At 40.3% G+C, this 23,886-nt stretch overlaps 1 protein-coding gene across 6 annotated transcripts in view; it reads right to left on the bottom strand.

Annotated features, from left to right (window-relative positions):
- sorcs1 (sortilin-related VPS10 domain containing receptor 1) overlaps positions 1-8,589 on the bottom strand; it is a 153,166-nt gene extending 144,577 nt beyond the window's left edge. For 2 of the 6 annotated variants that reach the window (XR_003595551.1, XM_028018020.1), the window contains exon 1: positions 7,744-8,587. Coding sequence is in view for 4 of the 6 variants with exons in the window: in XM_028018020.1 (XP_027873821.1) it covers positions 7,744-8,526 (783 nt within the window). In the remaining 2 variants the exon portion in view is untranslated. Of the gene's footprint in view, positions 1-7,743 lie in introns of all 6 variants that reach the window. The other 4 variants (XM_028018022.1, XM_028018023.1, XR_003595549.1 and 1 more) reach the window with 3 other exon arrangements.
- Positions 8,590-23,886: the final 15,297 nt, after the last annotated feature.

The following is a 23,886-nucleotide window of genomic DNA, read 5'->3' as shown; positions in this document are numbered from 1 at the left end:
TCTCCTCTGTGTTCTACGCTGCTTGACTTGCGCGTCTGTTCTGAACCTGCCCTCTTCTGCGTCATATTTCTTCCTATTCTTGTGTTAATGTGTAATATTAAAGCAGCTGAAACTGCTGCTGGTTTTCTCGGCTGTAATCATTATCTAAGAACTGATTGTTCTCGGTTCTCTGCAGTCTTTTTGTCTGAGCTCATGTTTCTGGATTTCCTGCTGGGAAACACTTCCTGCTCTGCATTTCAAATGATCTCAGGTACCTGCTGGTTTCTACCGGTGTGGCTCCTGAGTGTGACTCTGCATTTGGATCTTCTCCATTTCATAAATGACAACAAAAAGGCTTAAAGTTATGAGCACATTTCACTTCAGCTCCACACGGGGAAACAGTTTCTATCCAGATGAACTCATTAACACAGAGATCTGGCTGACGGGTCCAGGAAGAAAATAAAACATTTCTGTCCTCAGAGGCTCTTCTGGACCTTTCTAAGTCTGGATGGAGACAGTATTCTCCGCTCAGCACCCGGTTTGCCTCTCATCTCTCCTGTAGGAGGCAGGATGGACCCAACTTTCCTCAAACCTCCTCGATGGACTCATTTGTGTCCAGAAACACAACAAACGGGTCCAGAAACAAAGTGCAGCCATGACAGATTCATCCTGTGAGGCACAGAATTCATGAGAGAAATGATGGATCATAAAAACATCCCTACAAACAAATATTGAATAACTTTGTGCAAATGTAATCAGTTCTTCCAGAGTTCTGCTGCTGTCATGTTTCCACCTCCTAGTTTGGGTCTAAATGATCATTCAGGTTCAATCAGCTGGTTGGTTCAAAAAAATCCATTAACTAAGACTTTTTTTTTCCAATTTCCCATCAAACTGACATATTGATTTGTTCTGATTCATTTAACACAGGGGTCTCAAACTCCAGTCCTGGAGGGCCGCAGTCCTGGAACTTTTAGATGAGCCTCTGCTGCAGCACCTGAACAGAATAATCAGGTCGTTAAGGCTGTGGAGAACTGATCCACACCAGGAGGAGGTGATGAAGCCGTTTCATTCCTGTGTTTTGTAGCTGTGGCTCATCTAAAACCTGCAGGACTGCAGCCCTCCAGGACTGGAGTTTGAGACCCCTGGTTTAACATGACTAGAAAAGGTCATATAAAGTTCAGACAAAGACGATATTGATTTCCATAAATAGCCAAATTTACAGTGACTGAACTTAATTTGCTGGTTTTAAAACCTGATTATAGTTTAGGTGTGATATTGGAAATTGGATATTTGCTATTGGATATGGAAAAACTATATCCAATAGTTTGGATATAGTTTATGCTGCGGCAGTAAAGTCGCCTCAGTGACAGTAAAACTCGTTACAGATGATGACAAAATGACAAACAATCTGTAATAAATGTGCAAAAACAAAAGGAAATAGATGTTTAGGAGGCTCTGCTGTTTAATGGGTGCAGCTTGTAGCAGAGTAAAGATCAGATTGAGCTGATGTTATTACTTATTCAAGCTAAAATAGAAACAGTGCAGTGCTCTATTAAACAGCAAAACTCAATTCAGACATCAACTAGACTCTGACTTTAACACCAAATAGATCTTGATTTTAGCCATGATGTCAAACCAGATTAACTGGTCATCTGCAGTCCCTTTACAAAACCTCAAAACCAGATCCACTCAGGCAGAAAGCTACTTGATGCTGATGAAGTTTCTGCCCTGGCAGTTGCAGGAGCAGCAGCAGCTCAGGAGGCTTTGAACCGGCAGCCTGCAGGTTACCGGACCAGATGGGATGGTAGCCTCACTCTGTCAGGCTGCCCCGGGCAGCTGTGGCTACGATGTAGCTCACTGCCATCAGTGTGTGAATGTGTGTGTGACTGATTGGAGTGTGAAGCGCTTCAGAGTCCTCAGACTTAGTGCTGCACAAGTACCATTAAAACATATTCTGACTCATTGAGCTTCATCAAAATGTGGTCAGATTTAAATCAAACCCAAACCGAATAAAACACGCAGTCAGATTCAGGACTCAGCTGGTTGAACTATCAGAGCAGCTCATTTTACTGGGTCAGTCACTTTGCACCAATCCCTGATCCTCAGCAAGTACAAGGCGACAGTGGAGAAAATACATCAGGCTGAAACGAGCCGTGTGTAAAACGCAGCACAAAAATGATTCAAACTTCTAGTTCAAACATTTTACGTTTGAGCAGCCAGACTTCCCTGCAGGGGTTTGGGACCACAGCTGCATGCAAACACTTAAAACTGCATATTTTAACACTTCAGACACCAAATATACATTAATAATACAGATTCACCACAGACAAAATGTGGCCATTCATATCTGTTTTTAATAATTCTGTTATGGCCGATAACCAATATTATATATATATTTTAAAAATGACCACACCTCTGACTAAACCACTGCTTCTCTGCTTCAGTTAGATTCCCCACAATCCTTTGCTGCATCTCTGTCACATGACTCGGCTTTCTGAACCTACTGAGGGTAAAAACCTGCTAGAAATAAATCAACTAAAAAATTGTGAAAAATTTGATAAATATGCACAGCTTAATAAAATGACATATAAAAAATATTTTTCTAAGGAATATGATCTTTTTATAGCAGCTTCTCAGTGAAACTTTCCTGTTAATACTTGGATTCATTGTAATGTAAATCAGTTTTATCTCCGTTCAGACAAACTGAACTCAGCCGCTACAGTCAGCTAAAGAACGGATTATGATCACTTTTCCCAGAGCGGTGATAAAACTGAACAAAAAACTGGGGTTTGGAGGAAGCGGGCTGTTGCCATGGTTGTGGGGATGCAAATATAGATTCCCTCACCAGAGTAGAGAGACGTGTGAGACTGTGACTGAGGCAGCATATGTGAGTGAGTTCCTCGCACCCCTTCGCAGGCTGTCATGTGACCGACACCTCATTAATCTGTCACAAACTCTTTTGATATTTTGCGTGTTTGTGCATTAGAAATCCAGGCGCCGCGCTGCTGCCACTGAGCATCATTTTCTGATATCTCTGCTTCTAATTGCTTCTATCGGACTCCTTCCAGTGCAGGTTGCTGCATGTCTGCAGGAGCTGAAACTTCTCCTGACAGACGATATGTCAGTCCCAATCCTTCTGAGTGACAGGCTGAAGTACTTAATGCCTGACATTTCATAATGTAAATAATGCGGTCCCCTGCATGTCTTACATCCATCTGAGCAATATGCCACAGCTCCCTGGATGAGAGTGCTCTTTACCTGTAACCTTTTTTTCCACGACGCTCCTGCCAGGAACATGAAGGCAGCAGATATTTGTTCCATTAGCCTCGTTTCTCTCTCTCTGTTTCATCAGCAGGAAAAAGACAAAATTTTGTATTTTTTTGGTTACCATTTCCAGCTTTCATGCTGCTTATTTTAAACTATGAGGAGTAAAAGCAGCACAGGAAGCTGCTGGGCTCCACAAGCCGCGAACATCACTGGACTCAGTGGCGCTCCTCTGGTTGCTCTATTCTGCTTTTCTGCCACATTTAATGTAGTGGAGATCCAAGAGTTGCTTTTGTTGGAAATCTGTTTTATTTTTGTTCTGATTAACAGTTTTGGTTGCATTTGCCTGTTTTTTGTCTGATTTAGGCTTTAAAGGAGGTAAATATTTCCATACACTTCCTGGTTAGGATATTCAGGAACAAAATAGAACTAGAACTTGTTTTAAAGTAGAATCTGCTGCAGCGATGCCTGATGAAGTCATATTTAGCCCCCAATATGATCACCCTGAAGCTGAAACTGGCAGCCGAACATCTTCCCAGTCCAACCAGTTGACAGTGGATGCTGGGATTAATGCGATGTAACGTACATGAACATCAGGGAGAATTCTTTGGAAACTTTAAGGTCTGTTTTCTCACTAATCTTGTTTGCAGAGTCCCAACATTCAACTGGTCTTTAAATAGTTTTGTAATTCTGTGTTTGACATCATTAAAAAGTTTAGAATCCAAACTCTCCTAATCTGTAAATAACTGAAAACACTTCTGAGAGACCTGGTTCTCATGGCCAGTCACAAATGGCTGAAGAGACAAAAACTGCGTTATTTGGCATCTTGGAGCAGATTTATGTTTGGAGAGTCAAACAACCAGGCAGAACGAACCCAGAAACCTGTTCAGAGCCACGTCTGAGAAAACAGATGCCACTGATGAGTGTATGTAAACTTCTGACCGCCACTGTATAAATAAATAAACCAATTTTATAAGTTCTCACTGCAAAACTGTATGAATCTGTTACCTGACAACACTTCTGCAGTAAATCACACTATTTTCCATCTTTTCTCTGATTTAAAAAGATTCACCAAACGGCTCAGATCTGACAATTAACGAGTCTTCTTGATTCTAGAAACACATTCTGCAGAACCGGGTCGTAATCTCTGGATGTTTCCTCTCCGTCCTGCGACGCTGCGCTGTCCACCTACACGGCAACACAACGGGTTCATGGCAGATCCTGGATTGTTCCTCTGCACCGTGTCACACTTTACCGACGTCACAGAGAACGCAAGCACCATTAAACAAAAGAAATAAAATTATTAACATGCTCTTTAAATACAACAGCTGTGACTTAGAGCATAAAACTCTGATTGTAAACACATGACATACCTTGAATAAGCTGTGGAGAGCGAAAAGCAACAGCATTTTAAAACAGCACTCCTAGCCAAACATAAATGAAGATAAAAAAGGCAGAGCAGGGCTGACAGGCCAAATCCTATTAAATTGTCATATTGCTGTGATTTACTGAAAGCAGAATTCTCCATTCAGCAGCTCTGGTGCGTATTTCTGCTCACAATGCTTCTGTTTCTGTCTGTTCACGGTACGCAGCTGATTTCACTCCTGTGGCCAATCTTTCATGAGTCATAATTACATGAGACCAAACAGGCTTGCAGTGACGTGGGTCGGCTCAGAGACGAGAGCTTTGTAAACGCTTGGGAGGTTAAATATTAAGAGCATGGCGGCCCTCATCTGCATCGCTCTCACTTCAGCGCCGCGCCACGTTGTTTATACCAACACGGCTGTTTACCCATTACAGCTACAGCCGCACACTTCATGTCGGGTCTTTCCTGTTATTTCATCTGTCCAAGTCGAGGAACAACAGCTAATTATTGTTTTGCCAAACAGATCTAACTGTATGGCTGCTTTCAGATTTGTGCACAAGAAAAAATATTGATGGAACTAAAAAGAGAAAAATGTGATGTTGACTGTTTAATCAGTTTCGTTCTGAAGCTGCAGCAATTTTATTTTTTAGTTCACAATAAAACCGAAGCAACAAGACGGGCGGATTTCTCCCATTTCACTGCCTCCAAATTCAAAACAATTTGACTAATTAGTTTTTCAACTTCAACTGTTGAAGGTCCTTCAGTAAATTCTGAGTTATTTCATGCTCCACAAAGTCCAACTGTTAGCTAACAAAACAAATTGTTGAATAATTTCCTCATAAAAACATACCTGGAGTGTTGCTTTAACTCATTTAATAATGTTTGACAAATCCTTGGACTTCCTGTTTCAGCCATTCAGAGGCGCCTTCATGCTTTACCTCTTCCTGCAGAGCTCCGCCCCCACAGCGCTCCATCAGACTAGCGGCAGCAGCAATCACCAAACACCTGATGGAGGTGAGTCTGCTGAACTCCTAAGAACGCTGTAGATTACATCATGGAAAAGCATTGCTGTGATGAAGTGCTGAAGGGGGCGTGGCAGAAAGTGTAGGAGGTTCTTAAAGAGACAGTGGCCAATTTTAAGGCATCAGATGCAAAGTCAAATTTCTCTGGAGTTGTGTTTGATATGCAAACAGTTTCATAACAACTGGAGGTAATGTTGTTACTTAATTGTGCTACAAAATGGCCTTATGGGAAATACATAATACCCACATATTGAGATGTTCAGATTTGTTCCTCTGAGGTTTTATGGATTATTAAAGATGTTCCACTTGGTAGAGAATTTGGCCCAGTCCCTTTTTTAACCAATGACAATGTTGGAAAATGTTACAGTAACCTACTCAGATGATCCAATGCTACATTATCTGATTCATCATTACTAATCAAAGACAATTTAAACCTTGGCATCAAAGTTGATATGAAAATTCAACACAGAATCACAACTCATCCCTGAATGGGATCGATTTATGAAAATCAAAGATTCATAAATCTGCAGGTCAGAATGAATCCAAAGTATTTTTTATTCTGATTGTACACTGTAGTTACATTATTTATAAGTAAATCATTTAAATTTTTAATACTCTGGAATTGTTCTGTGTAACTCAGGGAACAATTTCTACTCAGTTTGTGAAAAGATCTTATTTTATGCCTTCACAGAGTAAAAGAGTTACTTTATTAACCAGCTTTAATTTCACATTCAATCATTCAAATTAGTTATTTAAATGGTACAAATATTATTGCAATCAAATAGTTGAAATTGTTTTTTCTGTCTGTTTATGAACATGCATAGTTTAGCTATTTTTGAAATAAGATTTTTAAGCTTTCATCCTATATATTTTTGTATAATTGATATTTGTTTCTGCATATTTGATATTCCTATTCATATGTTGACTATCTGCTTGGTAGTGGTATACTTTACTCAACAGTCATTCTGTCCAGTCAAATAATGAGAAGACTTTTATTTAAACGATGGACATAAATTCGTCTCACAGTTGGTTTCGTTTCCTCACATTGTTTTTATTCCAGTTCGTCTCATTAAGTTGATGCCTTTGGAAGAGAAGGTCATCCTAAAAAGGTTTCAGAGCAGGCATAACTTTTTCCCTCCTCTCACTTCATTTCTCATCTCTGAAGAGGGAACAAAAATAAAGCACAAAGGCCAGTTTGTACGTCTGACCTGCTTTACACAGCAGAGCAGAGAAAAGACTGAAGCTGTGAGGGAAACAGAACAGAAGAGATTTTATATCAGCTTCAGACGCCTGGCTTCGCTTCGGCCTCGAAACCAGAACCTAACATGACTTTGGTACCATCACTCAACTGCAGATATTTTAATGAGTTAAAAATATTCACACATTTATATATATACTGTATATATGTGTGTGTGTGTGTGTGTGTGTGTATGTGTGTTTTTGACTAAAATGTGATTAACTACAGAACGCTGAAGAAGACATAAGCTTTAGCTTTTTAAATTGTTTTCCTGTTTTAGAGACTATTCAAAAATATATTTTAAATTTCTAATTAATTTTTTTTATCTGTAAATTTCAGAAAAAAGTCTGAAAAATATTTTTAACTGTGAATATTTCTAAATAAAAAAATGAGAAGCCGAGCAAAATTCTGATCAATAATTCAAAAATGTTCATCAACTAGAGCTTTTGGTAGGAATCTCTTTCATTTTTCATTTGGATTCTAGCTCTCACAATAGTCCTAAAGGTAGAATTTGACCTCTGACCTACAGACGTGACGTCCAGCGGCCGTCAGAAACTTTGCTGCCTCTGGCTCTGAAGAGGAGAAGCTGCTGCGGATGAAAGCCTCACCTCTCCCACAACCTGCAGTGACCTGAAAATCCCGCCTGCAGCTCCAGCCTCAGTTTTATCCTCACATCAGCCTCAGCTCGGCTCAGCATGCAGGAGTTCAGGGATCAGCTGCTCACAAGCGTCCAGATTTCATCCTGACTAATGATCAGTCAGGCAGCTGATGTCCTCACTAAGACGCGACATTTTAATTCAAGAAGTTGAGTTTCTCCGCTGGACTCACACGCTCTCACGCACACGCACGTCAACCAGAGCAGGTGTGTGACTTACGCTGCTGTTCTGGCCGGACCAGTGCACCATGGCCTGGTTGTGGGATGAGTCCCCGGTCAGGGCGAACGTGGAGCTGTTGAGCTTTAAGTCGTCCTGCCGCGCGCCGGCCGCTCTGCGCTCCTCTCCGCTCCAGCGCGCCGCTCTGCGCCCCGCCGCCGCCGCCGCTCCCTCTGCCGGGGCTGAGCTGACTGCATCCCCGCCACTGTCCCTCCTGAAGCGCCGTGGAGTCGAACCAACACCGTCCCTGTGTTGGGAAACTTTCCCGCTGTCTGTAATCCGCTCCCGCCTCAGCTGCGCCTGCTGCCCCCGGTCCGGAGCGCAACCAGCGGGGCCCGGCTCGCAGGGGACCCTTCCGGTCCGGTCTCCGCTCCCCAAAACTTCCCCCATTACCCCGGCAGCGGGACCACTTGTTTCAACCTTCAGCAGTAATTCCTGCGCGCCGTACCACATATTCCCATCCCGGCATGACCTGCAGGTTATCTCAGCCTCGGCGACGCCGACCAAGCCGCGCAGGAGGAAGAAGAGCCCGAACCGGAGCGCGCCGTGCCACTTTGGGCAGAACCTGACCTCCGTCTCCATCGCTGGGGGAAGAACAGGATGCAGCGGATGCTGGGAGTCTGTCTGCCTCTCCGGGAGGTTCTGAGCTCGATGTGGAAGAGAAACTGCTGCAAGTTGCGGCGTTGGAGCCAAATGCGGTGGAGTCCAAAGTGCGACTGAGCCTAAGTGGTCCAAGTTGAAGGATTTGACGAAATGAAGCCCCGCGCGCAGAGGGAGGAGCTGCATCCACTCTGAGATGGAGAACAATGTTGCTCTGTCTGTCTGTCTGTTATTTCCCACCTTATGGTCCAGCTGCATTAAAACTCTCAGATTTTCTCTGCCTCACTTTCCTTCCTTCACATTTTAGGAGAGCTGTTTTTGGCAATTGTTCTAATTATTTATTTGTCTCCCCTGTTGCAGCTTTTTAACCTTCCTCCTGAGGAAGTAGATCTCCTCATTTTTACAAATGAAATAATAGGAATGTTTAGATTTTTAAAAACCTGAGTGAAGATTTGGTTATTTATTTCAATATATATTAAAAGATAAAATTATACATACTGATATATTTCTAGTCTTTATTTTCTAGTCTATTTTGTTCACAGTGAATGAAATTTTTAAATTCACTTAATCAGAACATTTTTATTTCACATTAAACTTAATATTTTTAATCAGGAATGTTTCTCATATCTGTTCTATCCTGCAGCACAACATTATGGCTTCAGTTCATATCGACATCCTCCGTCCAGTCAGAAAGTGTCAATAAGACAAGAAGCTGAGTTCTGCATTCAAGCATATTGATGGGAAGTTAAGTGAAGGAAAAACTCAGGTAAAAACTCAGTTTTACATTATTTCAGTAACCAAAACAGATTTTTTTGTCTTGTTGAGTGTTTGAAGATCGACCAGGCTTGAGATGTAATGTTGTGTTGCAGATTTTATGAAAACATAAAGAACAAAACTTCCAAAAATACAGGAAGCCAGAGTGGAACAGAAGTGACCCACGAGGAAAAGCAAGAAGGGAGACACAGGAAGACAGCAGAGAAACCGGGGAAGAAACGAAAGGATCCAGCAAGGAGTGACTGAGAAAGACGTGCTAAAGTACTGGGAGGGTTGGGGTTGAATGCTGAACAAAAGAAGTGGGCTGATTGGCTAACTGACTGCAGGTTAGAGAGAGAGAGAGAGAGAGAGAGAGAGAGAGGCAGAACCAACAGGAAGAAGTAAGAGACGCAAAATAATAACACAGAACAACAGATCCTAACATTTTCTTTTTTAATGTAATGGTAAAGTGTCAACTTTTAACCCTCCCCACTTCTGAGCATCTCAGTAAAATCCCTACTGTTAGTTAATGTTGATACTCTTATTTTGAAATGCAACAGGAAGTTCTCTGCTAAGAGTAATGGGTACGCCCCCAGTTTCACTGATTTATTAACAAGTCTCCTGATATCCCGGGTTTGAAGCAAACTGGTGAAATGAAATAAATAAAAGAAAGTTGATGCCAGAGATGGCAGACATATTAAAAAAATAAAGAAAGTTAAATGACAAACGTTCATTTCGTCCAATCAGGTGCGGTCGTCCAGAAACGCCTACGATGACACGCGTGTCCAATCATGTTGGAGTTGATTTGGTTCGTCCAATCAGGTGCGGTCGTCCAATCAGGTGAGGCGGATCTCCTCTGTGCTGCAGCGATTCAAGCTAAAGGAGCCCAGACCAAACACTGAACAGTTTGACATATTTTAAATCCAAATTTATGAATCCAATCTATTGGTGTGATGTCATATTTTATTTTATAAGACAGTATCTGTAAGCCAAACCATTAAATGTAGGAATAACATAAATAAATTCACTTCAGTTGCTTTTGACGTTATGTATATATAGAAAGATGTACTCATGTATTCTGAGCCTAATGATGAAACTCATCTCTTCTTTTTCATGGAAAATGCTACATATTTCTATTACATGCAAGGTAATATTTCATTTCTTTTGCTTGTTTGTAATATTATGCATTTTAAATCCACAGCCTGGCTTTGATCATTTTATGCCCACTTGATCACAACCTCCAGCAGCCAAAGGCCTTTGATCATTCCCACAAATTAATATGTTTCCAATTAAGTGCAACATATTATGCAGTTATTAAAGAGTAATTAGGTGTTTAAGGAGCTTTTCTCTGCCTCGCCTGCAGGATGGTTGGTTTGATGCAGCTGCAGGGCAGCCGGCTGCCACTGCTTCCTGAATTAGGCCAGAAAATGGACATCATGTATTTATCCAGCACAAAAAGCCAGCGGAAACAATGAAAGTTCATCTCTTAGAGACCCTGCAGCTCTGCGTGTCTAATCACCGGAGGTTAGCAGCGAATGTTGATGAGCGTCTGTCGCAAAACGCGACGTTCAAACGGCCACAGAGCTGCTGCAGCTGCCTGCTTCCCACCCTGAGCCACGGAGGGAGCCGTCAGGGAGGGAAACGTGATTACCTTCACCGGAGGGAAATCTGCACAGAAACTGCAACAAATTTAAAAACAGTATTTAGCTTTGCTCCATACCATGATGCATACAAATACCTGCCATAACTCTCAGATTAGGTTTACTGGTTAGAAGCTCTTCAGCTGAAATTGTTCATCCCTTCAAGAGTCTGTAGGTCTCAGAACCTGCTTCTTCAACATGTAGCACTTTTATTGTTTTCACAATAAAATACATATCTGATGGTGTGCATTATTATAATGCACACATTGCGTCAACACCATTAAATAAATCCAGCTGCCTTCAGAAATTACCTGATAAGGGAAAATTTAAAAATGCCCACCCATTTTCAGATTCCTATTTATTTAACCGTTTTTCAAAAATGTATTTTCCAGTAACTTCCCAAAATGCAATGCTCTGGGTTGCTCTGACACGCAACATAAACAACATTTACTACATGGTAGTTTGTGGTTGTCATGTTAATAGGAGCATGATTACTGTAGTTATGAGTTTCTTTTTTTTTGGAGACTTTGTTATAATTGTTTTGGTTAATTTATTAATAACTGATTGATTATTCCTTATAGTTTTGGATGTTGTGCATCCCAGACTCCAACATCTCTCTACTCGGCTTGTAACCGAACAGCCAGGCAGAAATATAGAAGGGGAGGGGAAGAAGGGCAGCACAAGCAAAGGAGGGGGATTAGCAGAGCTAACGAACACCTGATGGTGTCATCTAGGACGTCACTGTGAAATATCACCTGGATATTGAGCAGTTAGCATGTCGAGACAGTCATGAACAGAAACATAAAGATAAAAAACAACTGAAACAGTTGTTCATACTCCAGTATTTTATCATCTCACTGAGCAGAATCAGAACTACATCGGATCTCTGGGTCCAGATTCCCATCCTGGTGTCAGGTTGAACCTCTTAGCTGTACGATACAAATGTACCGACTACTAAAACATCTGCTGATGTAAATATATATGAATGTAAAAGGCATGCTGCATCTCATTTCATCTTGATTCTCGTGCATATTAAGTATGAAACAACCTTTCAGTTCCTCTGTTTTCTTTCAGCTCTGATCACTTGAAGCCGTCGAATCAAAGACGTTAGAGATGAGAAGAGCTTCCTCTCCACATGAGGCATCACAATAAGCAGACACATTTCACTGATTTATGTTGCTGCGATGGACAGAGCTCACATTACCCTCACAGGCTTATTAACCAGAACTGGTGCTTACTGGGGTGTGTGTGTGTGTGTGTGTGTGTGTGTGTGTGTGTGTGTGTGTGTGTGTGTGTGTGTGTCCTGCGTTAACTATTTCACACAGAGTCATCTCATGTGCCCGTCTGGACTTGCCATCCATTCACAGGGAATCGATGTTCTGCCGATTGCAAAAATGGATTTCTGAGGATGTTGAAGAAGGAGATATGCAGAAGTGAGCGGAATGATTTGTGTGAATACAGACCAGGAAGCCACGACGCTCCTGTGTGTCAGAAATAAGGCCAGGGAAGCTGCCTCTGGCTTCAAACTCTAAGATAAGCTGCACTGAGAGCCTTTTAGCTTCCTGAAGTCATGATTGGTCTTTATTACACATCGATGCACAGTAAACGTTTGAGTGTTTGGAGTTTTATGCTTTTATGTTTGTTTGTTTTCTCCTCAGGCTTTTTGTCTCAGTAAAGCACAGAAAACTTTAGACTGTCGAGCACCAAGAAGAAAATCTCTGTTTGGATATCATTAGGTTCACATCCAGATCAACTCAAATCAATTCACTTCAGTTTATTGATGTAGTAATAAACTGAACTCTTGGTAAAATGTTGAGGCATTTTACCAAGAACTAAGGCCAACACTGATTCTGATTGGTTCCATCCAGTTTCATCTTACTGACTCTGCAGCATCGATGTTTCCATCCTGCCAGCTTTTCATCTCATACTGCAATCATTGCAATATAGTTACATGACCTTTCACCATGTGTAGTTTCATTTAATTTTCACTCCTCCTTCTGGGTAACTTTATGGACGCTTTGCATAAACGCCATGAAATACCGTTTTTGTATCATTGACTTTCTGAACCCTGAAATATTTTCATATCCTTATTTGTGAGTCCTTTTTTATAAAAGAGTCTGTCAAACGCAGAAACATAAACATCTTTCTTCTCCATTTTCCAAGTTTCCATACCCAGCCTCTGCTTTTTGTTGGTGTTTTCTTTACTGCCAGCCTGAATTTGAGCCAGATAGTTTATTTAGCCAGTCTGTGTTGTTTCAGCGTTTTAACCTGAACATTTCAGCTGCTTCAGTTTGTTTCTGGTCATATTTGTTGTGCTGAGACTGTGGCCAGCAGGCTTAAACGCCTCTGTTAGAATGGGAGCTCCAGAGTAGCTTTGTATTCATCCTGTTGCTTTGGTCAGCAGCAAAATCATCAATTAGTGCCAGTTTCACCTGCAGCAGCAGCAGACTCATCCACCGCAGCACAGGCCGCTTTGACTGATGCTTCCTTCCTCTGCTTTACACTTTCTGTCATCTTGATGGAAGGTTTTTTGTTTTGAACGTTGCTCGTCTATGTTGGGAAAACGTTTATTAGGCATCTGTTTTTTTACAGTGATGGAGTTCATTTATTAATAACAATGGAAGCGTCTAGTTTTAACAAAAGCCAGTTTGATTCGGAAAGCTTTTTCCTGAAGCAAACAAAGTTGAAATCTGTTTTTTGGATTTACCAAAGTTATCTTTGCGTGCTGTCAGATGTTTTAGATCATCAACTAATTTGATGACATAAACTTTCAAGTGGAACAAAAAAGTAAAACCAAAATAAATCTGTAAGGAATCATGACGTTTTAATCATCCTTGCAAAATATTGCGCATGCCAGTGTTTTAAATTATTCCTCCTAGATGAATCAACTAAACTAGTATGCTAGCATTCACATGCTAAATCAAAGCAATTGGCATTTTTAAAGGAAACATATGATACAGAATCCACTTTTTTAGCCATTAAATACCTTCTGTATTTGTATTTGCCATCTGCTGTTACTGACTGGAGATTTGAGACAACAGAGCACAAAAACAGAAGCACTGATCCAGGGATCCTTTACATGTTTAATGAAACGTAAAGCCTTAATGCCACCAGGAGCCTCTTTGTCTCCATCCAGGAGAGAAACAGCTAAACAACAAGTTCTAGCTGCTGATCTGATGATAGACTTGCATTAGCTTTGGAGAAGCTACTGACTAGCATGCCTATGCTGGTCACTCATTGGACTATCATCTTCCTCTGCTGGCTGTTAGCATGGATAGGTTAGCATTAGCATTGGGTAACCTAGTGTTAGCCTTGGATGGGCTGGCAACTTGTCACCAGAGACTTGTAATTTCTCTTTTACGGAGAAAAATGGTTGGAATACAGTATCTGTTAGCATCATGCATTATAGGTATTGACTTGTTCTTTAGTCAGAGTTTACTGTAATCCAACCACACCACAGCGTACTGAGGTGAAATTACACTCAGGTGGACTGTAGTCATTAATGACGTGACTTTTGAAGGAAATTAGTTTTATTTAGGGGTATCAAGGGCGTCTGAATGCAATAAGAAGGAATGCTTGCTAATGATTTCAAGCTTTCTAAAATTTTAATTTGTGTTGATCTATTAGATGAAATCCCCAGAATTTCATCTGGTCAAAATGTGTAAAAATTTGTGAGTGATTTTGAACAGGATGCATAATGACATCTGGAAAGTCAAAACACCGACGTCAAACAGGGATATTGTGGAAATGACTCATTTTGATTTTCTTCTACTTTAAGCTTAAAAGAAAAGTTACCCCAGACAGAAGAAAGCTCAGCAGTGACATCCACCTTATTTGTATTCATAAACATCAGAGAGCAGCGATGGGGTCAGGAGCAATCAGTTCGCCATGGGCTCATGGAGAGTGGTGCAACGTCTCAGTTAACCATCTCTCCGTTTATAACACTGTTTGACATGTTTGTGGCTCTGCCTTTTAATAATTACTAATTCGTTCGGGAAGGAAATATAAAAATCTATATTTAAAAATGTAATTTATGTGACAGGCTGCACACAAAATCAAAGCCAGAAAAAGGCCGGTGGTTAGTCAGGATTCTATTTCCAGTTTCTGAGTTACATCTCAAGCGGTGTCCTAAATTGGCTGAACCAGTGTGTCGCTCTGCTCCATACTGTCATGCAGCCTGAAATACATTAATTGGATAATCCATTTTAAGTTGGAGAAGAAGCCCTAAAGTTATGGCAGCTGGGCGTCTTTGCTATGAACGTGGCTGCTGCTCTGTAATTCTGGAAGTAAAGCCACATGAAATTAATGTTCATAAATCAGTCTCATATCTTCTCAAATTAATATGAACATTTTTCCTTTTCATTAACTGATCTCATCTCACATTAAAATAAAAAATATATTTCCATTGGTGGTGGACTCAGTTCAAATATTTCATCCAGTTAATTGCAGGGTCTGTATGTAATTAAACCCAATTAATAACAATCATATGGAAAAATAAGCAACATTTTCTATTTAAAACACCTTTGCTGTTAAATTATTGAATAAGTAGATATATGAGCTCAATAAAGATGTTTAGTTGTTATTTGGGTATTAAAACACCAATGGCTCATTGTTTCTCTGCCGCCAGTTGTAGTTTTATCTGAAAGTCTGAAATAACAGAATAAAGTGTAAACCCAAAAGTAAGTCAAGGTGAAAGAGCAGAGTAGGCACATCTGACTGGTCTTTGTTCAGCTGAATGAAATTACAATATATAACATTACTGTTTTATGAATGCAGGAAGAGTTTGATACATTAGAATAAAGGAGTTTAGGAAACATGTTGGAAATGATTTGAGATGAAAATGTTTCTGACTGAAAACTCGTTGCCTTTTGTGTTTCACTTGTGGCAGAAATCAGATTTTTTCCTCAAGCCTTACATTTTGAGTCTGATTTTTGATTGTTTTCTTGTTTGACCAGCCTGGTAAAAAAAACTGTCCCCTGGTTTTACGCTTTGCTTCATCGGCTGTTGAGAATCGATGGTTTGCTGAAGGAGTGGACTCCAATGAAGTTTGAAATTTGATCCATTCGCTAACGTTTGGCCGTGATATATGTAATGTGCCAGTTGGATGAAACCTACCAGGAATAGCGCGTGCTGTCAACAACCCGAGGGGAGTAACGCCACAGCATCTATGCCAGCAGTAAAATATCTTAAATATTCCTCTTGCTCCGACTTTAATCGCTCAATACTTGAAAGTCTGGCCGACACCGACTGGCTTCGTTCACTTCCTGAACTACAATTCAGGAGCTCCTGCTCGCTGATTGGCCTGCTTGAAATTCAACCTGAGATCTGGAATTCAATGGGAGAAATCCCAGACGGAGAACTGCAGGGAGATGAGAATCGAGCAGAATGGCGTAGGAAGGTAACGGCCAGGCTCGGTATGATTGATCTGAAACGGTTTTTACCTCAATACTCTGAAGGCTCTGGAAGATATTTGTCAGACTAAATAACATTTTCTTGAACACCTGAAACCAAAGACAATAACTCAAATGTTTCAGATTTTTTCTGATTCTAGGCCGCTGTTCTCATGAAATAGCATTTGCTTTGACTAGACCACTGGTTCCAAAGACATCTGACGTGACCTTGAGATCGATAGTTGAAGCAAATTAAAGTTAGCATTGACTTGGCTTCGCGACATCATATAACCTGGGTGGTATCCTCCTGAGTTTGGAAGCTGGACCTGGACTTTACGTTCTCTTCTCTTTTCCTGCTTACAAACTCTGCTTTTTACTCATTTCCCTCTCATTAGACATTCTTCCTGCCGCCTGCCCAGTTTCCAGAGGCTCATTATGGTCCCAATGCCCTCAGAAATCTGCTTTTATTCCCTTGGAGTTAACATAAAAACTCTAAATTGGTGTTCTCTAATCTACCCAACAGGCCAACGAAGCGACTGCTGTGGCTTGTTGAAGGTCTAATTGTTAAAATTGTTAGAGCACAACAGAGGAATAAGGAAGGATTTCTGTGTCTACTGAAGGAGGCATTTCACCACACAATGACTTCATTCATACTGTTTGGGAAAAGTGCATATTTCACACACAAAGGCAGCTCTCACTAACTTGCATTCAGATTCTTCTGCTTCCCTGAAATCCCCTCCATTTCAACATCCTGCGCGGCTGGAATGACTCGTCCATAAAATGCTCTAGATTGAACACATAATCAGCTGTGAAACCGAATCCACCTGCTGTGTATTCACCTTTTCTTTCTTTCTGCCACAGATAAGCCATTAGTTTCTATTCATCAGGCTGGAGAATAGAGGCGGACTGGAGTGCAGCTTTCATCAGAGCTTCTCACTAACATTTGGAGTTCTCAAATCAACATCAGGCAAAAAAGAAAACGGGAAAAATAACTTTAAAAAAGATAAAGAAGAAGATCAACTTTAGTCCATGTGAGCGGGGTAAACTAAGCGACTGCTTAAAAAGCTTTTCTACGAAGGCTGAAATATTAATATTTGCTGCTCAGGAACATCACCAGTATTCCCAGAGCGATGCACCGATAATTATTAATGAATCTCATTTTCTGTCCAGTGTGCTGGATGTTCAGAGCGCCGGTGACCTTCAGAGGCAGCGCGGCGGCGCCGTCTATCCGGAGTCAGTCGACAAGAAACGAACAATCTGCTGGAACTCTCTGGCTGCAGTTTTAGCTCATCGGGCTGATTTGTTTACCTCAGTGGGCGCGCATGACTAATTCATGAACATGTGGAAAACCGTGTCGCTCTGGAAGACGCAGCACATTTCCACGTTTGATCAGCCTCTTTTTATGAATTAGTGCTGCTTCAGGCAAGGCCATTGTTTCAAACATCCACTGCCGCGACTGAAAGAAAACCTGTGTTGGAGAAAACACGAGGTCCTTGAAGATAAAAACATCTAAATTCCACCTTCCACATTTATTGGCACCACTGGTAGCGATGTGTAAAACAGCCTTAAAATAAATTCACTACAGTGGCACAAAATTACTGAAAAACATTTCAACCTTTAATTTATTCATTTCATGAAAATATCTCAGTTCACCACTTCGTGTTTCCCTGAGGAATAAACATCCTGCTGCCCTACCCTTCAAAATGGGAAACACAAGAGACCATGGCTGGCAAATATAGGAAAGTTACTGACCTAAAATTAACAGACTATTCTTTAAAATCTTTTTTAAAAATCTTCCTTTCATCTCTTTTCACTAACCTGCACAGAAAATGTCCACATAGTGGTTTAAAACGTACAAAATCATTTAAATATCAGAGCTTGGAGATAAATTCAGAAGCAGTATCTCATTTAAATACTAGATCGTTGTAACAAGATTTTTAAAAAGCGATGAGATTTGTGCCCCAATAAAGCCAAAATATTCCGTTTTTAAAGAGACGTTGTAAGAGTAAAACAGCAACACTTCCATTGTCAGGCGTCATCCAGAGGAAACAGCGAACAGAAGAGTCGTAAATCCCTCTGTGACTTTTTAATCTGTCAGAGGAACATCTGATTAAAATGAGACTTTCTTGTTATGACCAGATAAAGCTCTTGAAATTATTTCCAAGCTTTGGCAGTTAATTCAATATAAAGGTGCTGAACTCAGTCTGTTTTTCCAGTTGCTAAATGTATCAGAAATAATGCAAAAATAAAAATAAGAAAATTCACATTATAAGAAACAAGAAAACTTTCTTAGAATTGAAACAACAACTCCATGTGCCACATGCAGATACAACAGCAATAACAGAGCAAGCATAAAATACTGCTTACTAATTTTTACAGTAACACCAATAATTAAAACTACAGAAAAAAAAAATCACTAAATCTTTCAACTTTTTAAATTTGTTAGAAAAAACTCATTATGGGTCAGTGTAGAAAACGGTCAGAAGTTAAAGTTTGTGCTGTTCTATAACTAAAACCGTAACAAATACGACCAAATTTATGTCAACATTTTTCAGCGTGACTTTATAATTCCTCAGTGAAACATAAACTTTATTTAAGCCGTCTCCAGTATGTGTGGAGCTATTAGCTTTGGAAAACATGTTTGTCAGCTGAGCCCTGGGGTGAACATCTGCTAAAAATAAATGACTCCTGCTTACCTGCTTTACAACCCACTTCTTAAAGGGTTGTGGTGTTAATTAAAACCACAAGAAAACACTAATTAAACTTTAAATGCTCAGTTTAGTCTTAACGTTTCACAGCGTGGGTCACACAGCAGTATTTATATTTACTGGAGCACCAAAAAGTTTTAAATGACCACAGAATGAATATTTAATGAGAAAAACATTTTATATTCATTTAGATTTAATGTTTCTCTGTTGGGTTATTAAGTTCTGATTTCCACATTTAGCTTTTTATCGTTTGGCCTCAAAAACTGCCTGCATTGCTTCTATTTTTCCTCCTGAACTGTAAAGTTTGAAATGATGAACTGCTAATGATTTGGGAATTTGTTCTTACAGCAACACTTTAGAGCAGATACTGACCCCTAGTGGTGAAATTGGAGGCAGCAGCCATCCAAAGCCTAGAACAGGATCTTCATAGCAGAATGTGATGAAGAGGAACAGACACAAGAAATGACGTTTGTGTTTCAGGTTAGAGGAAACAGGTCAGCAGAGTCTCTTAGCGCTTTGGTTTCTGTCTAGTTCAAATAAAATCCTTGTGCTTTTTGTTGAAAAAGTGGACAGAGGTTCATATTTCTACTTTAATTAAACGGTAAACGTAAACAACTAAATGATAGCTCTGTTTTTATTCTTTATGAATAATTTCATGTTTTCTGCTGATCAGTGTATAGTTTTTCATTTCGTTGAGTTTTCCTGATGGCCGAGCGTCCCACCTGCTAACGCGCCTCCATGCAAATAGCTAGATTTGTAATTGACCTCACATCTGAACGGAGCCTCCGGCCTAAGAGGATAATGATGAGACGAGGCGGCTAATGATGTCTTTAGGTTTCAGCACCCCTCGCCACTCCGTCAACTTTGACCCCAGGAAGAGTTTGCTATTGTACGGTTGTGAAAAGTTCAATTAAGCTGTAATTTGAGACGGAGCCTGCAGAATAATTTGAAGGCGGTTGGTGGTCTAACGGTTCAGCCTGAGCATGCCTAATAATCACTTCCCAGCAGATATTAGCGTCTGTTCCCTGATGCGAGATGTCGCTGAATAATGACAGCAAAAAGCAACTGAATCTCACCGTGTTTATGACTTATATATGTCGAGTTCAGAAGAAAATACTATTGAACAGTTATTTACCTGCTTTCAGAAACTTTTTGCATTTTAAGGAAAAATAAATGTCCGTCTGAATACTCTAAACGGTTTCTGGTAGCTGAAGAGCTCCAGCAGCTTCTGCCTGATGGCTCAGCCTCTATCTGATGATATATCAGCCATGTTAATGGAAGTCCTGCATATTTAGACACATCTGTTCTCTCAAGGGGCAGAGGCTGTTGGGGATTTTTATTCCAGACGTTTTCTTCAAATTAACTCCAGAAATGGGGAGGATTTACATAAACTGCTCAGACAGTTCTTACCCTTTGAACTTTTTAACATTTGGTACGTTCAGTGAGTTTCACTGGGATTTCACGAGACAGATGAACACAAAACAAAACTTCGACATGAAAACAGAAGAAAAGTGAATCTCAGTTTTTATGTGGAAGACAGGCTGTGTGGAGAACCAGCTGCCAGATGTTCCAGCTGCAGGTCTTCAGGGCTTTAGGAAGGAAGCTAAATGTTGTCATGTATCCTATCATCCAAATATCTTCACAGTCATTGTGGACAGTAATGAGCTCCAGTAGCAGTCAGTGTGGCAACGTATCTGAGGAACCCTCTGACTGAAGACTGCTGCTGTTTGTAATGCTAACAGCTTCAGATCTGGGCAGCAGATGAAATTCCACAGCAACATGTTCTGGATGACATCATCAGTTGTTAGCTAGCTCTGCTGATCCGCCTCCTTTGCTTTTGCTGCTCCTCTTTATATCTCTGTCTGGCTGTTTGGTTAGAAAGACGTTGGAGTTCATCATGATGTTTGTTCATTATGATTGATGGAAAAGAGGTTTTGAACTTTTTCCTTCCCGCTCTGCTGTTTATTTTTGTTGTGCGGTTTTGGACTTGAGGTCAAAGTTCAGGGATAATTTGAGCTTTGGGGTGTCAGAGTAAAATGGGTTAAATACAAACCCAGAACAATCTAGAGTTTTAAAAATGTTGAAAACTTTGTTTCATTTTGTGTTGTTCAGTCTCCATAAAATAAGTTAGTGGTCGTACTGTAAAAAAGAGGAAAAGTTTAACGTGATATGAAACCGTCTGACGGCAGCGTTCATCTATAGATTTATGTTTATGCTGAACATGGATTGGACTGAAATGAGCTGTTTTCTGTCGTGGAGCTCACCTGAAAGCATGCTGCTGAGAAACGAGCTGACACATCGGATTTTTCTACTGGAGTCAAATAAATATGATTCGTGTTTCTCGGGGAGACGCACAGTAAACTATATCTGAAGCAGCTGTGCGAATAACGCGCTGAGTAATTGAGTCCACTGTGCATATTTATGACTAAATAGACGCCCTGTCTGCCGCTGGATTTATTGGTGAGGGCTGCGGTTCTGGCGGAGGCCTTGCTTTGCAATCTATGGGTTTATAAAAGGCTTTAGCAAACAAAACAGTCAATCTGTCACTCCAATCAGAATCGGATACCAGCAGAGCGGAGCCCGCAGTCAACAGATCATGCTTTTGTAGGCAGGGACTCTAAAAAGCTTTTTGCAAGGAAGTAAAAGCCATTAGGCGGCCAGTTAAGAGCGTCGGTGAAGAACGGCCCATTGATAGGAATGCATCAAAACAGACATTCATTTTCATATGTTTTTAATGAGCATGGCTGTGGCCGTATGTCTTGGTTTCCTGGGTGCAGCTGTCCATTCCTGTGAGCCTCATGTTGAACCAGGACACGAAAAAACACAGAAAAGAAAAACTGGAAAGTCTTGACCTATTAGGCATCATCACATGAGGGGTCAAAGGTGAGTGCCATGAAAACGCTGCATGTTGGCTCCAACATCACTAAAATATCGATCAATTTAACTCCATGTGTAAATATGGTGTTAAAAGTTTCATTCACTTCAAGCTTATGGCTACATTTCAATAATAGTTATAATAAGGTCATAGTAAGGTCACGGTCTGTCAATTTATTTTGATTGAAAAATACATAAAATATGTTTTGCTTGATATATGTTAGACATTCAAATTATCATGCCTTTGTGTGTTTGCATTTTTATAGTTATAAACAGTTCTGATCAAAATTGATATCTCATATTCTTCCCAACATATCAACCTTTATTCTGAAGTCGTCACAGAGAAGCTGATCACCTTCAGAGCTCCAACATGTTCAACTCTCAGGTTTACATCAGAGGTTTCTTTATTCTGGGACGATGGAGCTACTGGGAGAGTTTTATGGTGCCGTTTGTAAAGTTACACAGTAAAAATTAACAGAAATAATTTGGGTTATTTAGCCTGTCATAAGCAAAAGAAATGGAGATTCATTTTTCAAGTCATATTTTCCCATGTAATTAATTCATTTATAAATGTCACAGTGTCTAATGAATATCCAAGTAGCAAGTTAAATATTTAGCTCTGAGCTAGCTAAATATTTTGCTAGCTTAAATATTTTGCTAGCTCAGAGTTAAATATTTAGCAAATGTGCAAATTTAAAGAACTGGACTTTCAAAATAAAAGCTGGGTCTTCAGAACTTCTAAGTAACCCAAATTATTATTAATTCCTGACTGTGTAACTTAGCTTCTGATTTTAAGCTCTGCTTTCTAAGATCCCACCTTTGCAGCAGGTTTCCACAGTGGTGGCTGTAAAAGCACCGTCATTCTCTGAGCTCTTTACAGCAAAGTAATTAAAACGGTTGTGTGGCTGTGACACAGTTAAGCAGCGTGGAAATGACACTGGGACAGCTGGGATCATGCGGCCACCCAGTGTTTAACAAACATGCTGCACTGAGATGCAGGGACCAAAACCCTGGAGGCGTCATTAATGCGATGGCATTTACAGCTCCTGGCTCAACGACTGGATCAGAGCAGGAAGTGCAGAATCTGCTGGGGCTTGTTTCTGTCAGGCCTCAAACACAAACAGGCTCCGACTCCACAAAATATACATGTTGATTGGCCAAAGCATTTCTGATCAGGTGTGAGAGACAAAAGCCGATGAGATGGACGACTCCGCCCAGGTGAGTCCAAATCCATAAGTCAAACGCAGCCATGAATTATTTCTTCCTATTCGATATTTATTTGCATGGAGAAAACAAACAGTCACAGTTACAGATTACAGTTTACTGATGGATATTTAGTTTTTACTTCTGTCTTCCTCTGAAGGGCACAATAATAAATTAAAATCAAATAATAATAATAAACTATTTTATATCTCTAAACTAAAGGTTGCTGCACAGATGCTGCTCTGCAGACCTCGGCTGTAAAAGCAACTGCTTTGCACTTCTGTTACCTTGAACCAATGACCTTTGACCTCTGAAACAACTATTCACTTAACTCGTCTTTTATTTCCTTTCCTTTGAGTCCTGATGCTCAGTTTGAGCTTCAGGAAGCAGCAGCCTGCGTGTCTCTTATGTTTCATCTACCAACTGCACAGATGTGCCTAATAAAGTGAAATATAGCTATAACCAATTCCAGGATGTTTATGTAAATAACACATCATCATGCTGCAGGGTTATTTGTGGAGTACCACAGGGTTCAGTGCTTGGACCAATTCTCTTTGCTATGTCCTGTTTATGCTTCCACTTGGACTACTGAGATGATTTCCCCTGTTATGCTGATGATATGCAGCTATATTTATCCATAAATCCTGTAGATTACAGGCATATGTTGAAGATATGAAAACCTGGAGGACGTTTACGTTTGTGCATTTTGCATTGTGACAAGAAGACGACAAGAAGTTGTCATCTTTGGATCAGAGGAAAATAAAACTGATTAATCACTTAATCTGGATGTGATTGAAATGAGTTCAGGATCTCATTTAAATCCCATAATCAACAAGTTTCTAGGTCTTCCTTCTTTCACCTCCACAATATAAATATGAAACATGAAACATAAATATGAAAGTCTCGGCCATTTGTTTCTTTACTTTCAGGCTGGACTAAGTAAATCTTTACTTTCAGAAATAGAAAAATAAAACAAGC

Source organism: Xiphophorus couchianus, chromosome 5, assembly GCF_001444195.1.
Source record: "Xiphophorus couchianus chromosome 5, X_couchianus-1.0, whole genome shotgun sequence".
Classification (NCBI taxonomy): domain Eukaryota; kingdom Metazoa; phylum Chordata; class Actinopteri; order Cyprinodontiformes; family Poeciliidae; genus Xiphophorus; species Xiphophorus couchianus.
This window is presented reverse-complemented; position numbering and strand designations above follow the sequence as displayed.